Source organism: Haplochromis burtoni, unplaced genomic scaffold, assembly GCF_018398535.1.
Source record: "Haplochromis burtoni strain Fernald_Lab_line unplaced genomic scaffold, NCSU_Asbu1 Contig_267, whole genome shotgun sequence".
Taxonomy (NCBI): Eukaryota; Metazoa; Chordata; class Actinopteri; order Cichliformes; family Cichlidae; genus Haplochromis; species Haplochromis burtoni.
The window spans coordinates 219,219-240,742 of NW_024582628.1; the positions used below are offsets into that span (position 1 = coordinate 219,219).

Consider the following 21,524-nt stretch of genomic DNA (forward strand, 5'->3'; position numbering starts at 1 on the left):
TGATTCAGGTGTGTTGACCCAGGGTGAGATCTAAAACCTGCAGGACACCGGCCCTTGAGGTCTGGAGTTGGACACCCCTGTCCTAGGGCGTCTGGACCAAACCAACTGAATTGGTTATAACGTCTCACTGGGATACCTCTGGGGTGTTTTCTAGGCACAACAAGCTGAAGGGAAACTTTAAAGTAGGCCCAGTCTACTGGAGATATTACACATCTTAACTGTCCTGGGATCATTTTGCAATCCCCCATCAGAAATTGGAAAATGGAGTAAGCAAAGGAAAGTGGATGGATGGATGGACGGATGGATGCCCATATACCTGCTGAATGTCTGTCAAAGAGCTAAAGTTGTGTTTTTTAGCAATCGCACTTCTTCCATGCAAAAACCATTACGTTAGCGTCTAAACTTGTGACCATATATAGAATAAGCTTGATTTTTACTATGTAAATACATTAAAACCACATTGCATCTATTTAGAACGCGATGTTGAAAGACCATTGGACTCCTGGGGCTTAAAAAAAATCAAGAGTACATCATGAGTCAATAAAGGGTCATAAAGCCAATCATAAACCTCGCCAACACAATTGGAACTCTTATCTTCACTTTGTCATTTGAGCAACCTAAAGATTTCAACAGCAAAGCAGCACACAATACATCACTTTCCCAACGGTTATAAATGAAATCCAGCGACAAGGTTTAGTTGAAGACATGTTGCAAAAAGAGCAGCCAAATTTTTTCCCCCTCAATCTGCATCTGAGAGTCAAGCGTTAACTGTTCGACTGCTGGCTGAAGTGGCTCAAGACTCAAGTCGACAGCCACCTCCTGAGCTGATCTTGTGGACATTCACAGTCACCACTTCAGTGCTGGTTCAGTTTTATTGTTAGCAGCAGCACCATGACTACACTCTTAAAGCTGCCATTGGTCAATGATAACATGCAAACATACCAGAGAGGAGCTGGAGATGAACATTTATAATCTCCTGCAGAATGAGTAACAGTTGTCTTTACTCTCAGGACATCCATCAAGCAAATTCAAGCTTCAAATCAGGGATGTCAATCTCATGTTACATGCCTCATGCAGCCCCACTTGATCTTAATCGATGAAACTCCTTTCTCTCAGTGTAAATAAGTTTAACTAACCCCCGAGATATCTTATCATAAGAAAAAGATGCAATTTCAAAGGTACATCTACACAATGAAGAAATCCTGCTGCAGTAAATGAAAGATCTGTCGGTCCAAAGTCCAAAATTTCCTTCACATTTCCAAAGTCATCCAGTGTCCCAAATTGGAGATTTTTCCTGGCCAATTCAGGCCCCCAGGCCTCATGTTTGACACGACTAGTCCAACAACAGTATCAGTTTCCATGGCTGTGATGTTGTTCAGGCAGCTTTGGAGCCAATTTTAGGTATATTCACTAACAATGGACATCAGTGATAACAGTCCAAAGTGTTAAGTGAATCTAAAAAAAATCATCTTGAATTGGATATTAATTAATTACTGCTTTCAGTCTGTTATCTAAATGGAAAAGACATGACCTTCATCTCTAGAGATAACACTGGTTTGAAATGAAATCAAAGTGATGTGATGATGTAAAGACTAATACTCTGAGAACATCTGTAGGCTCAAACGCTACAAGACTGCAAGAGGAAGTGCTTCAGATAAAATTTATAGTCTATCAGATAACTCCATCTGCTGGTCAAAGCTCATCACTCCTACATAGAAACATTCAAGCGTCAAGGGAAATGATAAGCAGCCGTCTATGAGGCTTTAAGTAAGCTACAGTGCCACCCAGTGGTTAACTCAGGAACAGTTCTACATTTAACAGCGTTTAACAGCAGCTTGACACGCTTTGAATTCAGCAGTTAAAAGCAATATCATGTTTTCCTGCTCTATTTCCTGACACTGAACGAGACTCTTTGCCCTGTGAAGTGACATCCATGCACATTTGCATTGATAACCAACAGGAACAGTCTCTTTGTCTCCTACCTCTGAAGACATCCTGGAGTAGACAGAAATGCAGTTTCCTCTCAGAGCACTTAAATTGCACAATTCTGAAAAGTTATTGCAGAAAATGTGCCAAAAATAAAGCAGTGCCTACCAATATTTAAAAAAAATAATGTGTTATTAAAATGTTGCTTGGAAGCTTTAAGTAAATCCCTTTTATCAAATTGAGGGTGGCTGGGTATGTGAGGTCTCCTGGCCAGGTCGCCAGTCTGTTGCAATGTTTAAAAAGATGTAAGAAATGATTAAAAAATGATGTGTTTCTACATCTCACGTGTGTAGGTGTTATGCTGTTTTGCTTAAGGCTTCAAAGCAAGCTGTGGCATCACAGAAAACCTGCTTGTGCTTAAAATGTGGGCCCTAAACTCAGCACTGTCGTGTCAAACTGTGCAGAAAGAAGCTCAAACTTTGAATAAAAGTTGCAACCAATAAACGACAATAAGCAAAGCAAAACTATGGAGCATAGATGGACACCTGGACTTCAAAATTGCAATCCATCACACATAATCTAACCCACTACAACAGTGCCGCAAGCTATTTTGACAGAGTTAACTCATATGATCAAAATGTGAATACTAAAATCTCGTTGGAAGGTAAGGTTTCGTTACCCTGGATTGCTTTATATTGCTCAGATGTTCCTGTTGCTGCAAAAGCTCACAAAAAAAATCAATAAATCAACCGCACTTTAAAAAAAACTTCCATTCTTCTCTCTTTATTTAACTAACAGAGTTGGTGATTTAAAAAAAAAAAAAAAGCCCGCTGTTCTCTCAAACAGTGAGGATGCTCCATCTGAGTCGCTGAGTGAGCTTTTGTGCCTCAGAGGGTGGATGATCCCCTGACGACTCATTTCAAAAACACCAGGGTGTGAAAAGAAATGGGTCCTCTTGGGATTGCAGCTTAAGGAAAAGAGGCCACCCGGCTTTGCGGGAAATTGAGAGCAATCTTGGTGCTTTTGACACGGCTGTCAGTGGGGCGCTTTAATTTAGGGATCATTTTTAGACTCCTGCCTGATCTCCTAGTAGAGGATGCCTCCGCACATAATGATCCCTACTAATTCTGTGGGTGCAGCTCGAGCGGCTGGAAATGGCTAATAACAGCCCAGCTGAGGTCGGTCTACCAGCAAATGTCAGGCAACAGAATAACAATTCATGAAATGGATGAGTGGTTTATTGATTCCGTAAGACAAACACGATAAACTGGCTGCTGCGTGTCTTCACTGCAGCTCAGGAAATCAATTCCTCCGGCGTTGGGAGTAAAAGGCAGCTGAAGTCGGCTTCAAAAATTCATGTATGGGCTGTCAGCGAAAGAAGAGCTCATTTCTTCTGATTAAATCAGTTTTTTTTTCCTGTCACATTCCATCGTTCCTTTTCCTTGTTACCATGACAATTTTAATTCCAGCAAAGAACGCTAATGCAAACGCCGGCTAAGACCAAGGACGTACAAATCTATCATAAACAATAACACGTCTCACTTCATTCAAACTGAAGCACAAGAATGTTTTCCATTTGGCAGGAGAGTAGAAGGAGAAATACAAGCTATCAAAGTTGACCTTTTTTTAATCTTAGCAATATCTTCTTTTTAGATGCTAAAGATTTTGGTGGCTAATTAGCTTACTGACAATAAGATGTTTTGAAAGTAGCATCTTACAGGAATACAGATGTTTTTCTAAATACACCTACGTGCTTCCAGACAAGAGTGTCGGATTAGTACTACTGTTAACATCATAGCATTAAAAGTATGGAACCGGAGCTAGAAGTAGATAGCCTAACTTAGCATAAACATTAGAAACAGTTAGCCTAGCACTTTTCAGAATTACTTGAATTATATGAACTACAGCAACAAAAACAATACACGGCAAGAAATTGTCACTTTATATTTTACTTATATATTTATATTTATGTATTTCTTTATGAATAAAAACTATATTTTGTCAGTTTGCAATGCTATGCTAGCTGTTTCTTATCTTCATTTTACTCTAATGCCAACTTAGTCAAGCTTCACTCTTACATCCATGACAGCAGTCCTGTTTTACAAAGTATGTACACCTTTTCTGTAATTATATACATTTTAAAAACATGCTAATTTATAGTTTAATAATCAAACAGTCAATGTAAAGAAGCCTTATATCAGGGTAAACTCACTGAACATTTTATGTCTTCAAGGTGTAGACTTGCTTTTAGAAGGTCTGGTGATGTATCAAAGAAGTTCACTCTTAAGTTTAATTTGCCATGTCCCACTTATACTACTACACTTTATACAGCAGTAAGAAGGTTACTTCCACTTAACTGCTCATTGGTTTTTGTGATCCGCTGTGGAAATTTTAAGGGAAGCACGACTGTAAATGACATGGAAGAGTTCTAGTACTCTGACAAACAAATCAGTCACACTTCAGTTCATTATTTGCTGGAACTTGAAGTGATCTCAGATGAGTCATTTCAGACATCAGAGAGCAAGCACTGTGATGTGAAATGTTTTCTGCTCAAATATAAACCCACACTTGTGCTACTACATTAAAAGGCTTCTGCTCACCAGTCTGTGTGCTGATCATCAATCACCAGCAGGATCTTAGGCTTGCGTATCACAGGCTTGGCCGGCTGAACACCTCCTGCAGAGGCGCCTTCAGCAGCCGCCGCTGCCGCTGCTGACTTAGCATGCGCGGCAGCCGCCACATTCTGGGCCATCTGTGCACTCTTCACCACGCTGGAGAAGGAGCTGAGGAAGCTCCCTGAGCCTGAGGCCGGACCAGAGGCTGAGCCAGAGGATACGCCCGAGGCTTGAGGCTGGCTTGGGACGCTCGGGGGCTGCCGCCTCTCTGTGGCTGGGGAGGCAGGAGAAGAAGTTGATGAGCCTGGCGGGGTCGGCCTCTGCAGATCCATCATGTAGCCGTTGGGGAGGTTGGCCACAAAGCTGCTGTCTGACAGGCGCCGGCGAAGGTAGTTCATGGTGATGGGCTGGTGGGTCAGTCAGGCCAGAGGTGAGAGGGAAGAATGCCTGTAGTCCTGGAAAAAAAAAAAGAAGAAGATTCAAAACACAAGAAGCGAGCTCAGGCTCAGTTTTTAGTGCTGTCTATGGCTGATGTTGTGTTAGTCCAACATACAAGCTACACCAATCTCTGATGGAGTGGTTGTCTCTTTGGTTGCATTCTGAATTGACGTATTCACAGAAAATCCCCCAGTGCTACAGAAGCATTTTAACTTCTTCTGGGTAATTGCTTGCAGCCAGCAAAATTAATGTTTTGATTCAGACTAACTGCTCTAATCAGCCATGTTTCCTGCTCCAGCAGGCAGCTAATCAAGCAAAAACAGCTCTGATAAAAACGTACAAAATGAGTTTATCACACAATTAGCAACTAGATGATGATCATGATGGAGGATGTACTAAACCACAGTGACAATGATAGTCATGGCACAGAGAACTGTTTGGTGCTTCCCTACACTGAGCAAACAGGGTCACAACAGAACAACAAAGTTTCAAACCCCCTCTCTCAAAATGAGAGCATATTAACAGAATGATGCAAACTTGACTGCAGCTCCTCCGATGGCAACTTGAGGTTTGCTCCTAAATGAAGTCAAACTCAACAGACTCTTATGTTAAAATGCACAATTTTAACCAGGAATATAACTTTTCTTTCCCTTCCTCGTCTAATCGTATTTCTCTGTCTTTAACTTCCAATATAAAGCACCATGAGGTGACAGTTTGGTGCTTCACAGATAGAATTGATGAAAGGGTGAGTGAGATTTGTAGTAGAAAGTGCTTTGGGCAATCTATTAGAGTGGAAAAGCACTAAGTACCAGTCCATTTACCATGTATTTAATTATTCTAGTCATTTAGCTTTATACGTATCTATCAATAGCGGACTATCTCGTGAGCGCCCTGAAGCTTTGGTATAAAGATTAAAAAATAAAAAATAAAATAAAAAAAACAGGAAATGCTTTCTCGAGATTAGTTCTGATGATAATATATCAGTAGTGCGTTTACAGTAATCCAGATGATAAGACACTGAAAAAGCTGTCAGGCTATGAATTGTTTAACACAGCCTAAAGTGAGTAAAAGATTATCAGCAGTATCTATGGAGAGTTTGAGGTAGTTCACTGAGCAGACTACAGTATATGGCATGTAAGCATCAGGATTCGATGCTGAGGCACAGATGAATCTGATCCAATATTTAACAATATGATGCTTCTCTACTTTTCCATGTTCACACTAATCAGCGTCAGACCTCAGGCAAAATGAACCACGGATGGAAAGCAGTGTCACATCGATGAGGATGAAAAACTAGAGCTGTTATTACTGTGACACTTCAAAGTTGTTCCACTGTGATTTTCTTTTTTCTTATAACAGCTACGAATCTGTTAAACCCGATTTGCATAAGATCGAGTTACCCATGCCGAGTGGGACAGAAACCGCTGGCAAATAATTCAGCGACGCAGCCGTGATGATGCAAAGTTGGAGGAGATTCATAGCTCATTTCTTTGTAAAGCAGACGAGTCAGTTGGAAAAAAACAGTTATATAACACATGGAACCCAGCGAGGCAGAGGAGAGACATTCAGGCAGATTAGCCATCAAACTGCAGTGAAGCACGCACGCAAGCGGAGAGGAAAAGAAACCCCTAAACCTGATTAAAACTAGGCTGCTCCCACTATAAATGGAGCTTAGATTAGATAAAAGTGCATTTCTTATTGTGGCGTCTTGTCTCAGGCGGATGCGCCCAGTGTTTGTGGCTGTGTTTTTGCAGAGGAGGAGAACCTGACAAGCCTGCAGACATAAGAGAAGGATGTGGAGCAAATGTTACATCTTGACAGGTTATTGTAGTCAGGTTATCGCCAAGAGGAAGCTTTCTGTGAAACTTGCAGCTGTTGCCTGATATTGCGAGGCAAGAAACTGAAGTGAGACCTGAGCTGCACAGAAGCTGAACCGTACTATTCTGCTTAGCAGCAGCACAGTTACAGCTGTTAGCAGTGTGATAAAGCGCCACTGGATCTCTCCTGACAGAACACTGAGCTCAGAGACGAGTAAGGCCCTATTAATATCAGTCAGGTTACATGAATTATTACAAAATCTAAATACAGCATAGTGTCCACAACGACCTGATCGTTTTCATCCTAAGGTAAGAGTTGCACTCTTAACTCAAAACGTTCATTGCATCATCTGGCCATCCGGCAAATTAAACTACAGCATTCACCATCCACTTAGCTCTAATTTCGTCTTCACTAGGTCCCGAGAAAAAGATCGGGCCCTTAATCTGCTAATTATGCTCCCCCGCTAGTGACTAACTTTCACCTTATTGCTGTTTGCTGCTGGGCAAATGGAATACAGTGATATTATCATGGCTCCCTGCTAGAGAAGCTGCTGAGAGTGAGAGCAGTGACAATGAAGGTCGAAAACTAAAATTAGCTATAAAAGTTTCAAAAGTTCTCCACAAAAGTGTGTGAAGCTGTAAAATATATTTGACTTTTTTCATATTACACAAAACTGAAAGATTGTTAGTGTAAAAATATTGATTTTTTTTCATAGACATTCAAAAAGTGTCTCACTGTAAAGCAGTTTTTAAACATATGGTACTGAAGGAACCCCATTTCCTACAAAATACTGGAATACTGAATAAAATATAAATAAAAACAAAATCATAAATCTATCAATCTTTCATTCACAGTAGAACATAGAAAACATATCAAGTGTTTAAACTGAGAAGAATGCTTTGCAACTAATTTGGTTAAATGGCAACAGGGAAGTTTTCCCAGAAATAAAGACGAGCTGATCTTTATCAATTTGCAAAAAAAACCCTTCATCTACAAATTGTGGAACAATTTCATAACGTTCCTCAACATAAAACTGAGAAGACTTTGAATAGCTCATCATCTACAGGTGTTAGGGTGCCTGGGCCTCGACCCAGTGTTTTGTGTGTTTGCTTCTTTCATTTTGTTTATTTGATTATATTCTAGCTTTCTTTGTCTAATGCGTTACAGGACTGTTCTAAGTTTAGGTTCTCTGTGTGTTTATGTTAGAGTTTTAGTCTTCTGGTTTCTGTCTGTGCTCCACAGTTGCTGTCTCCCCTGTCGGCTGTATCCTCTTGTCCGTGTCTCTGTGTTATGTTTCCTGTTTTACTTTGAAAGTCTGCGTCTCATATTAATGTATCTCATTTTGCTTCCCTTGTCTCGTTAGCCCTGATTGGTCAACCCTCATTCTTGGCTGGATGGGAGCATCCAGTTGACAGCTTTCTCAGAGAAGGCCTTGTATATTTCACCAAGACGATGCTAACTGAACTAGCCTGTCCTCAATCCAGACCAGTAACCAACTGAAATCATTTAGAGTATCATGAACCAAAACTTAAGACCTCCTCAGTTCCCAGAAGTTTACAGACTTTTTGAAGATGTGGTGCTGACATCAAAATTAACATGAGTTAATGGTACATTTTCTCAGTTTAAACATTTTATATATTTTCTGTGTTCTGTTATGAATAAAATATGGCTTTATGACATTTGCAAAATCAATGCTTTCGGTTTTCGATTACATTTTACGACGCCTTCGACTTTTTGGGAAATGGGTTTTTATAAAATATGGACATTTTTAAAGCCTTGAATGTGTTTTTTCTTTTTTTACCTGATGCCATCTTGGTATTTTGAAATATTTTTGATTGCATTAGGACGAGAGGGTGAAGAAGTAAATAATGGGACATTTCTAACACATTTCTAGATTTAAAGCATCGCTAGCCAAGGTACCTAATGCTAGCTACCTACCTTGGCTAGCAATGTGAATTGTAGAGACACAAATATATGCTATGCATTGCTAACATATAAAAGTCTCTCTAGCAACATAGATAACTAAAGTACAGGGTTTGGGGAAGGATAGTAGTATAACTAAAAAGACAGAAATACACACAAGCACCAACACACTAGCTCAATGACTTCTTGTGTGAGGCTGGAAATATTCAAGTCAAAGGCCATAAATAGCATTTAATATAACAACTGATTGAATTTGGAGCCACTGGAAGGACTTGTCCTGAATAAAACATTAGCATTCTGCTAATCAGTTGAGGATTTCCACCTTATGATGCCTAGCTGATAGTACCCTCAACAACTACACCCTTAATCGTGCAGAACTTTAGGCTTTGACAGTGGGAGTGAAAAACTTCCTTTTAAAAGGAAGAAAATGGGGAAGTGGCGCATGCACACTGGCTTTGTTTTCAGCATCAAAGTCTGCGGCTTGAGACTGATACACATTTACTCTCTATCAATATACAGCAGCAAGATGTTATATCTAGGATGGAATCACGGTCAACAGTGTGCTTTCTTTATGACAGTCATAAAAATACTGAATATTATGAGATTAAGACTTTATTACTTGAATTTAGGGGTTGTTGCCCTGGAGTTTATTCTGGATTAGGATCCCAGTTGTCAGTAGGAACAGCAAAACAGGAGCTGTAATAAGCTTTCCAGCAGGTAAGCTTAACAGTGTATCCTACCACCGAGTGATGGGCATCCCCCCATGGAATTATGCTAATATGTCAACCACTGCAAAGTTTATACAATGCAAATAAGCCAGGTTTCGGTCACATTACAGTAAAAAGAAACAGCAAAAGCAGGAGCTAGAAAATCGACAGAATAAAGAGAACAGCAAACTGTAGCAATTACAGGCATAGATTTACTGACTGGCAGCTCTGTCCTCTTTGTGACAACTTGATCTCATTGAAAAGACGAAAATTACTATCTTTACACTTGTGGCACATTTCTACTTTTTCAACCACCCCCTCAGCAAAGTTTCCTCTGTGCCTCAAGTTTTAAAAGCCTTAAAGCTTTTTCCTCATCGTTCTCTCAGCAGTATACCCGCACACTGCTACCCCTGAACAGGTGGCAACACTGCTCATGGGACTCTAGCAGGAAGTAGCAGAAACAGGGTCAATCGCTGGTTACTGCGGCAAAGCCTGAGTTTATACTGAAATATCCAAACATTCAAAAGCTTGAATAATCCTCAGTTGAAATAGACGATAGCAGCAAAAATCAGCTCAGCAATAATCACAGGCTTAGCTGCTAATGAAGGGGAAGGAGGACGATAATGCCACACCATACTCTGGACCCCCACTGATGTACAGCGTGCATTTTTCTATATTTAAAAAAGCTCGAAATTGACGAGGAGAGAGTGCGGCAGACCCAGCAGCCTTCCTTCCTGTTCTTTCCTCCTTCACATCCAGTCTGCGAATCTGTTACATCTAGCACATAATCTGAACGCCTCTTCTGTGAATTTACACACCAAAGCCTGATAGAAGTGTTGACTGAGTGGTGGAAGACATGCAGCAGTGCCACGTCGTCTTCTCTGACCACTCCACGGGCCTACAGGAAGTTAAGAGCACGTGCCATATATTCACACCGTGCCATAAAGACTACTTGCTCCCCGCTAAGGTTTTCAAGTGCCTGCCTCTCCTAAATGACAAAGTGTGGAAACCTAAACTGTGTGTTATCTAAGACCCTAACTGCTCTTAACTTCCTTCTTAAGGCTCTTACGCGAGCGTACAGCGCCCCTCACACCCCAAAGCCAAACATGAACACACGGACAGATATTGTCTGCTAAACTGGAACGAGCTTACAGGGATCAGTGCTCATCTCCCCAGTGTGCAGCGTGTCACCACGAGCAGTCGAACAAGGTTTTAATTATTCATGACAGTCTGAGGTGAGTGGCTGGGGGTTGTAACGAGAGAGAGCAAAGCATAGCTGCTTGGACTCGAGTCTGAAATTAAAGAGAGCAGAGAGACAAAACGCTGGGAGAACGAGCTGGCTGGAACCTGCCCCGAGGCATTCTGGGGGATTATTAATAACCGTGCGGGAATCGGTGCCGCGTTGATGCTCATGATGTTACTATCCTGGGGCCATACAGTAAAAATTCCTTGGTGGCAGGCCCTGTTGTCATGGTTACCATAGATCATATTAATATTCATCGATCATCATCAGTCAGTCAATCTCTCTGTCTGCCAGTACACATGTGTTGTTGTTTCCTCTACTGTTTTTGGAAACAAAATCGGTCAAACTTCTCAACAGCGAGCATCTTAATCTACAAGGCAGACAGCCATGAAACATGCCGGGCCCACTAAGGTTGATCAGATCCTTTCAAATTACCCTGACCTCTTCTGTAGAGCCATCCTGTCTCAAGCCTCAAAATCTAATTAGATCACTGCTGTTTTGTTGCTTCAGACCAATGCTCTCACCCATCTCAAGCAAAAAAGCAAATTAAATACATATGTTTTTGTTTTTCCAAAGTCAAGTCCCAGGCTTCGTTACCACATCTGTTTGGTTTTTTTTAATTTAACTATAATACTTCTTTACACTGTATTAGATTACCTAACTTCTCATATTAACATTTAACCCAATTTAGATTTTTGACTTTGTTATTTCTGCTTTGGAAAAAACAAAACAGCCTGTCTGTAATTTTATTTTTCATATATAATGGACATGTCACGGACATCTTTTATTGTAATCTTTTGATACTTTTCTGTGTCTGCGCTAGCTGTAAGCTAGTAGCAGCTGATCTAGTCATCTGTCAGTCAGTCCACCTTTGGGGTCTATTCAGATCCTTTTTATTTATATTGTACCAAAGTTAGATACAAGGTGCGAATCTCATTGCTTGTAAAAAAGAAACTCATGTTTTCATCCAGTATGACACGTTTTTCTTTGTCTTTCTGGGGTTTGACTCACTCAAGGCTTTTGGGGCCTTGCTAGCTTAGCTAGCTTATTCAGAAGCAATGGCTGCCTCCTGCTACATATGGCCTCACAAGCATTAGAATCTGAATACTTTAATAATCCCTAGGGAAATTGTGTTGGTTACAGTTGCTCCAAGACAGCAACAGTAACAGACTAAACTAATTAATAATACAAAATGTTACAGAGTTTACAAATTTAACAAATAGCCCTAATATATACAAATCACACAATTATAAATATCAAGAATATTACAGAGGTGAAATATATATGATTGACATTTAACTCTGACCTGTGAACTTTGTCATTTGCTATTTTACTGTAGAGCAGCGGTCCCCAACCCCCGGGCCATGGACCAGTACCGTTCCGTGAGTCGTTTGGTACCGGGCTGCGAGAGTTGAGGCTTAGGTGTGAAATTTATGGTTAATTTGGTTTCCCTGGGTCTTTTCCTGTGTTGTAGTTGTGTGTCTTATTTTGAAAGAAATATTTAAGCATTACCATAGCGACCAGAGAGCATTAAGGGGCAGAGAGGAGTTACTCTCAATGTTGATGCCGCATTTCAGATGCTGCTAATAAAAGTTACATAATTACACAGTGAATTTGCGTTTATTATTATATTTACAAAATACCACAATTTCTGTCTTGGTCATATCATTTTATTTTGTTGTATTTATCACCTTAAAGGCTGGTCTGTGAAAATATTGTATTGAAAAATATTTTTTCAAAAATACTGAAAATACTGTCTGACATTAAACCGGACTGTGGCACAAAAAACGTTGGGGACCGCTGCTGTAGAGCGTGTGCAAAAAGGCTGTAACTACTGCAGTGTTTACAGTGTGTTAGATGGAGGAGGTGTACAGGGAGATGGCCACAGGCAGGAATGATTTCCTGTGTCGTTCAGTGGTGCTTTTTGGTGATCTCAGTCTCTCACTGAACATGACACTGAACTGGTCAGTCACAGCTCCTGTGACTGACCAGTAGGGCTGCCACAAACGGTTATTTTGATAGTCGACTAGTCACCGATTATTTTTGCGATTAGTCGACTAATCAGATCATCATCCACTGGACGTAAAACTACAGCTTATTGCACCAGCAGCATCTGCTCTTATATAACTATCATTAGCTTACAGCTTTAAGTGTTTAAGGTCTGTGCTAACTAAAAATAAAGACAAGATGATAGTTTATTAAATTTTAATGAAATTTGCAGATTGTTTCGGTGAAGTTTAATAAACTCCTTGCTATCTAAAATATAACAGGACACCGGAGTAATTCTGAGCATCTCACACTTCTGATAATCAGCTGTCTGCTTGACGTTTATTCAGCTGTGTAAAAACTATAACTTTAATCTCAGCCAAACCGATTTACTCAGGAACAAATAAAATACTGAAAAAAGCCAAACAATAACATTTTTAAGTTATCTAAGTGACTCATATATCATGTTTAACCTGAGTAGCGAAAGACGGCGGTGGGTTTGAAAACGATTTGCGGGGCCTCACGGTCGTGACCTAGCCCCCGGCTAGCTATCGAGCTAGTGGGTAACAGACGTCTCCGAAAACGTCGGAGCGCTTTTGAAAATATGTGGTGTCTTGATAAACTGAGCAGATATTTGAGGTTTACACAGCTACATTCTCGCCTGAAAATATGTTAAACGTTTATTTTGTGACCCAGAAAGAATAATAAGAGTAATATTAAAACTAACTAGCTGCCGCCATTGTTGGAAACTAGAGCTGGGCGCGCTATGAATTCTGGGACACAGCTTCTTCTTCTTCGGGGTTTAACGGCAGCTGGCATCCTTGTACATGCAGTGCTGCCATCTTCTGTTTCAGTCCGTTATTACACTCTTAAATCCTGCTATTATTCCTGCGTCTTTTGGGATCTTACAAAGCTTCAAACGACGCGTCGACTATTAAATCAGTCGTCGACGATTTTGATAGTCGACGTAATCGTGGCAGCCCTACTAGCCAGCATGTCATGGAGTGGGTGGGAGGTATTATCCAGCATTGTCCTTATCTTGGACAACATCCATCTCTCCAACACCACCCCAAAGGAGTCCAGCTCCATCCCCACAACATTACTGGTCTTGCGGATCAGTTTATTGAGGCTGCTGGCATCTGCGACCCTCAACCTGCTGCCCCATCATGCAACAACATAGAACATGGCACTGGCCACAACTGACTCATAGAAAATCCTGAGCATTGTCCGATGTTGAAGGACCTCAGCCGCCTCAGAAAACAGAGGCGACTCTGGCCTTTCCTATAGATTGCAGTGCTGTTTTAACCCAGTGCAAAGCTAGCAGTATTTCCTATTATATGGCTCCACAAGCTAACACAGTCAGACTGTTACTGCCTTTGAGCAACGTTTGGGAAACTAAAAATACATTTTCATCTTCACTGATCGTCACTGCTCACGTTTGCTTAGCTGTAAATGCTACTAACCGTTCGATGTTCCGTATGCACGCTGTACTTTGCAAATAACAGAGTTCAGACTATAACAAAACAACAGCATCATCACATAATCTGCACTGTCTTCTCAGTCACTTAGTAACCCACGCTTACGTAGAGCTACAAGCAGGGCAGAAGTCCATCTAACTGACACGCCAACCTTTCAGGAAACAGGGATGTTTGCATGACTCATCTTTGTGTGCCTAGCACTCCGCCACCTTTTTCATGTTGCTACTAGGAGTGCACTAGGAGGCTATGGAGCTGGAAAAAACAAAACATCTCTGCCAAGTCATTATCATACAATAACAACATCAACATAAAGCTCTGGAATAAATAAATTACTTCTGTCTCAGTCTGATATGTTTAATGCACAATATTAAACTGGTTAGATTATGATGGCATGACTTTATTGGGCTGTATTACGTGACCTCATAAGGAGTCCATTACTGAAATTGCTACATAAAAAAGTAGATTAATTAATGGTAATAAATACATATAGTGTTCATACTCAATACAGAATGTGCTCAGAGCAGAAAGTGTTCTAAATCCTAAATATGAGCAGTGGCATTTGCTATCAGCTAAACTGTTATTTATGCATACATACATATATCCATCTTTATACAGCACTGGCTCAAAACGATTTCAATCCGACTGTTAAAACCAAAACCTTTAAATTTGACTAACTTTGCAGAAAACTGAATCCTTTGCATTTGGGCCACACCAAGCAAAAGGTTTTGCCACATATTTTTCCAGACTTGGATCCATAAGAACCTCCCAACATATCACAAGTCCAAAAATACTGCACAACATTATAAAACATACTGTTAATCTGCAGTATCTTTCTCTCCCTGTACGTTCTCGCCTCTGCGGCGGCCGAGACGTTTACAGCAAAGATGGTATGTTGAGTTGCTGTGGGAGGGTGCGTGGACGCCTGCTGCTTAGTTGATCAGCCATCGCAAAACTTGCAAAATGGCAGCTTGTGAAGACACTATTAGCCTCTAGGGTGTTGATTTCAATGCACCAAAATGCTAACATGCTGCGAAATGCTTTCAGTGCACTGCCTCTCCTTTCTACCAACTTACTTCCAAGCAAGACATTGTGCCAAGACGCAATTTGGATAATGGGGACATAATTCCGATTAGGAATACAAAATCCATTTCAAAAACCACGAAGCGTTGGACCTAAACTGAAAATCTCACTAATTTTGCACTTAGAGCACACCTAGGAGGAGCAGGAAAGTCATCGTCAAACTGCGAAACTCGATGGTTCAAGTGACACAACAGTCTCAGTTCACTATAAGTGTCTGCAGCAGCAGCAGCGAGGAGCCGGTGAGGCGAGGAGTCACCGCCAAGTCACCGCGGTAGTGACCGAGCCAAGCAGTCACTGCAGACACCGCATTAGTGCACGTCCACACAAAAAGGCAGGAGGCCGACTAAATGTACTGAATCGCTGCAGAGATTAGAGGTTCATCAATCACTCAGTCAGTCTCAAACAACATCTTTCAGTTAAAGGGAAAAAAATACAAGTGTAAACACAATTCTGGCTTCCAGCGTTTGGTATAGAGCTCCAGCACGACGTAATCCAATACACCACCCATTCCCTTCATATCTGAGCTATGACCAACAGGTTGTCAGTGAATCATTTCCATAATCGCAGCATCAGTGGCATATTGATTCATTCAGAACAAGCCTCCACATTACTACAGCTTGTTTCTCCCAGTCATTTCACAAACTGCTCTATTTTCTGCATTAACTTTTGACATGCGTCTAGTAACGCTGGCTGATTAAGGACAAAAAGGTCACTCTTATCTTGTGATTCATCTTTTAGCCAGAAAACATGAATCATTAGCAGCTGCAGTCGGCCTTTCATGCTGAGGAGCATCTGCTGGAAGGGAAACAGATAACTGCTGATGGACAGAAGGCTTGCATCTGCCTCCTGATGACCTCATTACTATTTCATTGCGTTTATTTTGTAGTGTGGCGTCATTGGTAATAAATATTAATAACTACGTTGTAACACTGCATCCATTGTGCAGCACAGAAGAGCATTACAATAAATATACATGTTTGTTTGCAACACTTAAAAAAAAATTTATTTACTCTTTAAGTGCTTTTTTTTCTTGCTCTACAACAATTAAGCTCTCTGGGTAAATAAGAAAAAACGCTGGGTGTGGTATAATCTGATCTGTAACCTGGCAACAAAAACAACAGCACAGTCATCATTCATCTAAATCAAAACACCTTTACTAAACTCTGATTGGTGGACAGAAGGATCTGAAAGCTACCTAGACAAACAAAACATGAAATGTCCACTAGTGACCAGCTGTCAAAGCTTTAGCATCCAGCAAATCGCTTCCAGTGTCACTACCCGATCCATACCGGAAACCCAATCGATACCCCGCATGTGCGAAAGGTGTCTACTTCCGGTCGAAGCATTTTACGATAGTTACGGGTCAGAGTATCTGTTAAGATGTTAAGAATAATAAGTACCTCTTAAAGTTTTTGCATTAATGAACCATTTCAATATAATAAAAACAAAAACGAAAAATAAAAAGATAGTTAAGGATCAGGACTCCCCGATCCTTGCTGCGCATGTGCAAAGTCGGACCGTACTGTCGCTACCCGATCTATACCGGAAACCCGATCGGTACCCCGCATGCGCAAATCTTACGTCACTTCCTCTCTTTGCCAACATTGCGACATTCAATATATTTGAATGATACGGTTAGCGCCCAGTTAGCTCCTAGCATTTCTCAACAGCTCTGCCTCCTTTTCGACTACCGGGACATTTAAACAATGGATAATCCGTATCCACAACAAATTTTTGCTTTTCTCCTCAACAGAGAGCATTCCCCGATTGAACAACAGCGCCGTAAAATAAGAAGAATGGCGCCTAATTACAGACTTAATAATACTGACTTAGTAATGTGTCACGTGAAGATTCAGCAGCCAGATGAAGTGTTTACTGACAATTGACAGTGATAGCGCACATCATCATCGCTATTCCAATCAATCCTCTCCACACAGACAAGCATAAACACGCTCGATTATCACTAAATCAAATTTAACACACGTTTGTAATGACGCTAATTCAGTTTACAACAGGGTTCATTCGCTCGGTCAGCAGGTGGCGGTATCCTCGTACACTGGGGAGTACACTGCCATTAAACGAACAGAAGAAGAAGAAAACCCCTGCACATGTGCAGTACGGATCGGATAGACCCGATTTGTACGGTCCGACTTTGCACATGCGCAGCAAGGATCGGGGAGTCCTGATCCGTAACTATCTTTTTATTTTTTTGTTTTTGTCTACATTATATTAAATATCTCACTGAACGTGCTCCTGTAAATAGCCAGCATGTCATGGAGTGGGTGGGAGGTATTATCCAGCATTGTCCTTATCTTGGACAACATCCATCTCTCCAACACCACCCCAAAGGAGTCCAGCTCCATCCCCACAACATTGCTGGTCTTGCGGATCAGTTTATTGAGGCTGCTGGCATCTGCGACCCTCAACCTGCTGCCCCATCATGCAACAACATAGAACATGGCACTGGCCACAACTGACTCATAGAAAATCCTGAGCATTGTCCGATGTTGAAGGACCTCAGCCGCCTCAGAAAACAGAGGCGACTCTGGCCTTTCCTATAGATTGCAGTGCTGTTTTAACCCAGTGCAAAGCTAGCAGTATTTCCTATTATATGGCTCCACAAGCTAACACAGTCAGACTGTTACTGCCTTTGAGCAACGTTTGGGAAACTAAAAATACATTTTCATCTTCACTGATCGTCACTGCTCACGTTTGCTTAGCTGTAAATGCTACTAACCGTTCGATGTTCCGTATGCACGCTGTACTTTGCAAATAACAGAGTTCAGACTATAACAAAACAACAGCATCATCACATAATCTGCACTGTCTTCTCAGTCACTTAGTAACCCACGCTTACGTAGAGCTACAAGCAGGGCAGAAGTCCATCTAACTGACACGCCAACCTTTCAGGAAACAGGGATGTTTGCATGACTCATCTTTGTGTGCCTAGCACTCCGCCACCTTTTTCATGTTGCTACTAGGAGTGCACTAGGAGGCTATGGAGCTGGAAAAAACAAAACATCTCTGCCAAGTCATTATCATACAATAACAACATCAACATAAAGCTCTGGAATAAATAAATTACTTCTGTCTCAGTCTGATATGTTTAATGCACAATATTAAACTGGTTAGATTATGATGGCATGACTTTATTGGGCTGTATTACGTGACCTCATAAGGAGTCCATTACTGAAATTGCTACATAAAAAAGTAGATTAATTAATGGTAATAAATACATATAGTGTTCATACTCAATACAGAATGTGCTCAGAGCAGAAAGTGTTCTAAATCCTAAATATGAGCAGTGGCATTTGCTATCAGCTAAACTGTTATTTATGCATACATACATATATCCATCTTTATACAGCACTGGCTCAAAACGATTTCAATCCGACTGTTAAAACCAAAACCTTTAAATTTGACTAACTTTGCAGAAAACTGAATCCTTTGCATTTGGGCCACACCAAGCAAAAGGTTTTGCCACATATTTTTCCAGACTTGGATCCATAAGAACCTCCCAACATATCACAAGTCCAAAAATACTGCACAACATTATAAAACATACTGTTAATCTGCAGTATCTTTCTCTCCCTGTACGTTCTCGCCTCTGCGGCGGCCGAGACGTTTACAGCAAAGATGGTATGTTGAGTTGCTGTGGGAGGGTGCGTGGACGCCTGCTGCTTAGTTGATCAGCCATCGCAAAACTTGCAAAATGGCAGCTTGTGAAGACACTATTAGCCTCTAGGGTGTTGATTTCAATGCACCAAAATGCTAACATGCTGCGAAATGCTTTCAGTGCACTGCCTCTCCTTTCTACCAACTTACTTCCAAGCAAGACATTGTGCCAAGACGCAATTTGGATAATGGGGACATAATTCCGATTAGGAATACAAAATCCATTTCAAAAACCACGAAGCGTTGGACCTAAACTGAAAATCTCACTAATTTTGCACTTAGAGCACACCTAGGAGGAGCAGGAAAGTCATCGTCAAACTGCGAAACTCGATGGTTCAAGTGACACAACAGTCTCAGTTCACTATAAGTGTCTGCAGCAGCAGCAGCGAGGAGCCGGTGAGGCGAGGAGTCACCGCCAAGTCACCGCGGTAGTGACCGAGCCAAGCAGTCACTGCAGACACCGCATTAGTGCACGTCCACACAAAAAGGCAGGAGGCCGACTAAATGTACTGAATCGCTGCAGAGATTAGAGGTTCATCAATCACTCAGTCAGTCTCAAACAACATCTTTCAGTTAAAGGGAAAAAAATACAAGTGTAAACACAATTCTGGCTTCCAGCATTTGGTATAGAGCTCCAGCACGACGTAATCCAATACACCACCCATTCCCTTCATATCTGAGCTATGACCAACAGGTTGTCAGTGAATCATTTCCATAATCGCAGCATCAGTGGCATATTGATTCATTCAGAACAAGCCTCCACATTACTACAGCTTGTTTCTCCCAGTCATTTCACAAACTGCTCTATTTTCTGCATTAACTTTTGACATGCGTCTAGTAACGCCGGCTGATTAAGGACAAAAAGGTCACTCTTATCTTGTGATTCATCTTTTAGCCAGAAAACGTGAATCATTAGCAGCTGCAGTCGGCCTTTCATGCTGAGGAGCATCTGCTGGAAGGGAAACAGATAACTGCTGATGGACAGAAGGCTTGCATCTGCCTCCTGATGACCTCATTACTATTTCATTGCGTTTATTTTGTAGTGTGGCGTCATTGGTAATAAATATTAATAACTACGTTGTAACACTGCATCCATTGTGCAGCACAGAAGAGCATTACAATAAATATACATGTTTGTTTGCAACACTTAAAAAAATTTTTATTTACTCTTTAAGTGCTTTTTTTTCTTGCTCTACAACAATTAAGCTCTCTGGGTAAATAAGAAAAAACGCTGGGTGTGGTATAATCTGATCTGTAACCTGGCAACAAAAACAACAGCACAGTCATCATTCATCTAAATCAAAACACCTTTACTAAACTCTGATTGGTGGACAGAAGGATCTGAAAGCTACCTAGACAAACAAAACATGAAATGTCCACTAGTGACCAGCTGTCAAAGCTTTAGCATCCAGCAAATCGCTTCCAGTGTCACTACCCGATCCATACCGGAAACCCAATCGGTACCCCGCATGTGCGAAAGGTGTCTACTTCCGGTCGAAGCATTTTACGATAGTTACGGGTCAGAGTATCTGTTAAGATGTTAAGAATAATAAGTACCTCTTAAGTTTTTGCATTAATGAACCATTTCAATATAATAAAGACAAAAATGAAAAATAAAAAGATAGTTAAGGATCAGGACTCCCCGATCCTTGCTGCGCATGTGCAAAGTCGGACCGTACTGTCACTACCCGATCGTACCGGAAACCCGATCGGTACCCCGCATGCGCAAATCTTACGTCACTTCCTCTCTTTGCCAACATTGCGACATTCAATATATTTGAATGATACGGTTAGCGCCCAGTTAGCTCCTAGCATTTCTCAACAGCTCTGCCTCCTTTTCGACTCCCGGGACATTTAAACAATGGATAATCCGTATCCGCAACAAATTTTTGCTTTTCAATTCAAATTCAAATTTTATTTGTCACACACACACAACCATACACAGTATGACATGGGGGTGAAATGCTTGTAGCTGTACAATGCCCGACCATTAAATGACAGAAGAAAAGTTTTACAATATTTACAATTTACTACAAAAATTTACAAATTAACTTAGGAATTTACAGTAAAGAATGTGCAAATAGCAGAAGAGATTATAAAGATAAGGATTATGTTCAACAGGGGACGCTCTCTGTTGAGGAGAAAAGCATGAATTTGTTTGTATACGGATTATCCATTGTTTAAATGTCCCGGGCAGTCGAAAAGGAGGCAGAGCTGTTGAGAAATGCTAGGAGCTAACTGGGCGCTAACCATATCATTCAAATATATTGAATGTCGCAATGTTGGCAAAGAGAGGAAGTGACGTAAGATTTGCGCATCCGGTACGGATCAGGTAGCAACAACAGCCTTAGCAACAGTGAAGGAAGATGTGTCTCATTTATTTTGGTCATGCTTATACACGAATCTTTTCTGGCAAGAATTTTGTGTTTTGTTGTTTCCTTTATCTTTTCTGAGTTCTCTCTTTGTTACGAGAAAATATTGTTTGGTTTCTTTAAGTACCCCATGCACAGGGCAAACGAATTTTATTTGATTAATTTATTGATATTATTGGCTAAATTTCATATACATAAGTCGAAATTTTCTAACGCAAAACCATCCTTTCGGTGCTTTTTAAATGAAACCAAACAATATGTTA

General features: G+C 40.9%; 1 protein-coding gene across 1 annotated transcript in view; it reads right to left on the bottom strand.

Moving 5' to 3' along the window:
- The window catches only part of LOC102299925 (synapsin-3), a 160,182-nt gene that overhangs the window by 121,209 nt on the left and 17,449 nt on the right, over window positions 1-21,524 (bottom strand). The window contains exon 3 of the mRNA XM_005939231.3: window positions 4,527-4,996. Coding sequence (XP_005939293.1) covers window positions 4,527-4,939 — 413 coding nt within the window. The 5' untranslated portion in view covers window positions 4,940-4,996. The remainder of the gene's footprint in view (window positions 1-4,526; window positions 4,997-21,524) is intronic.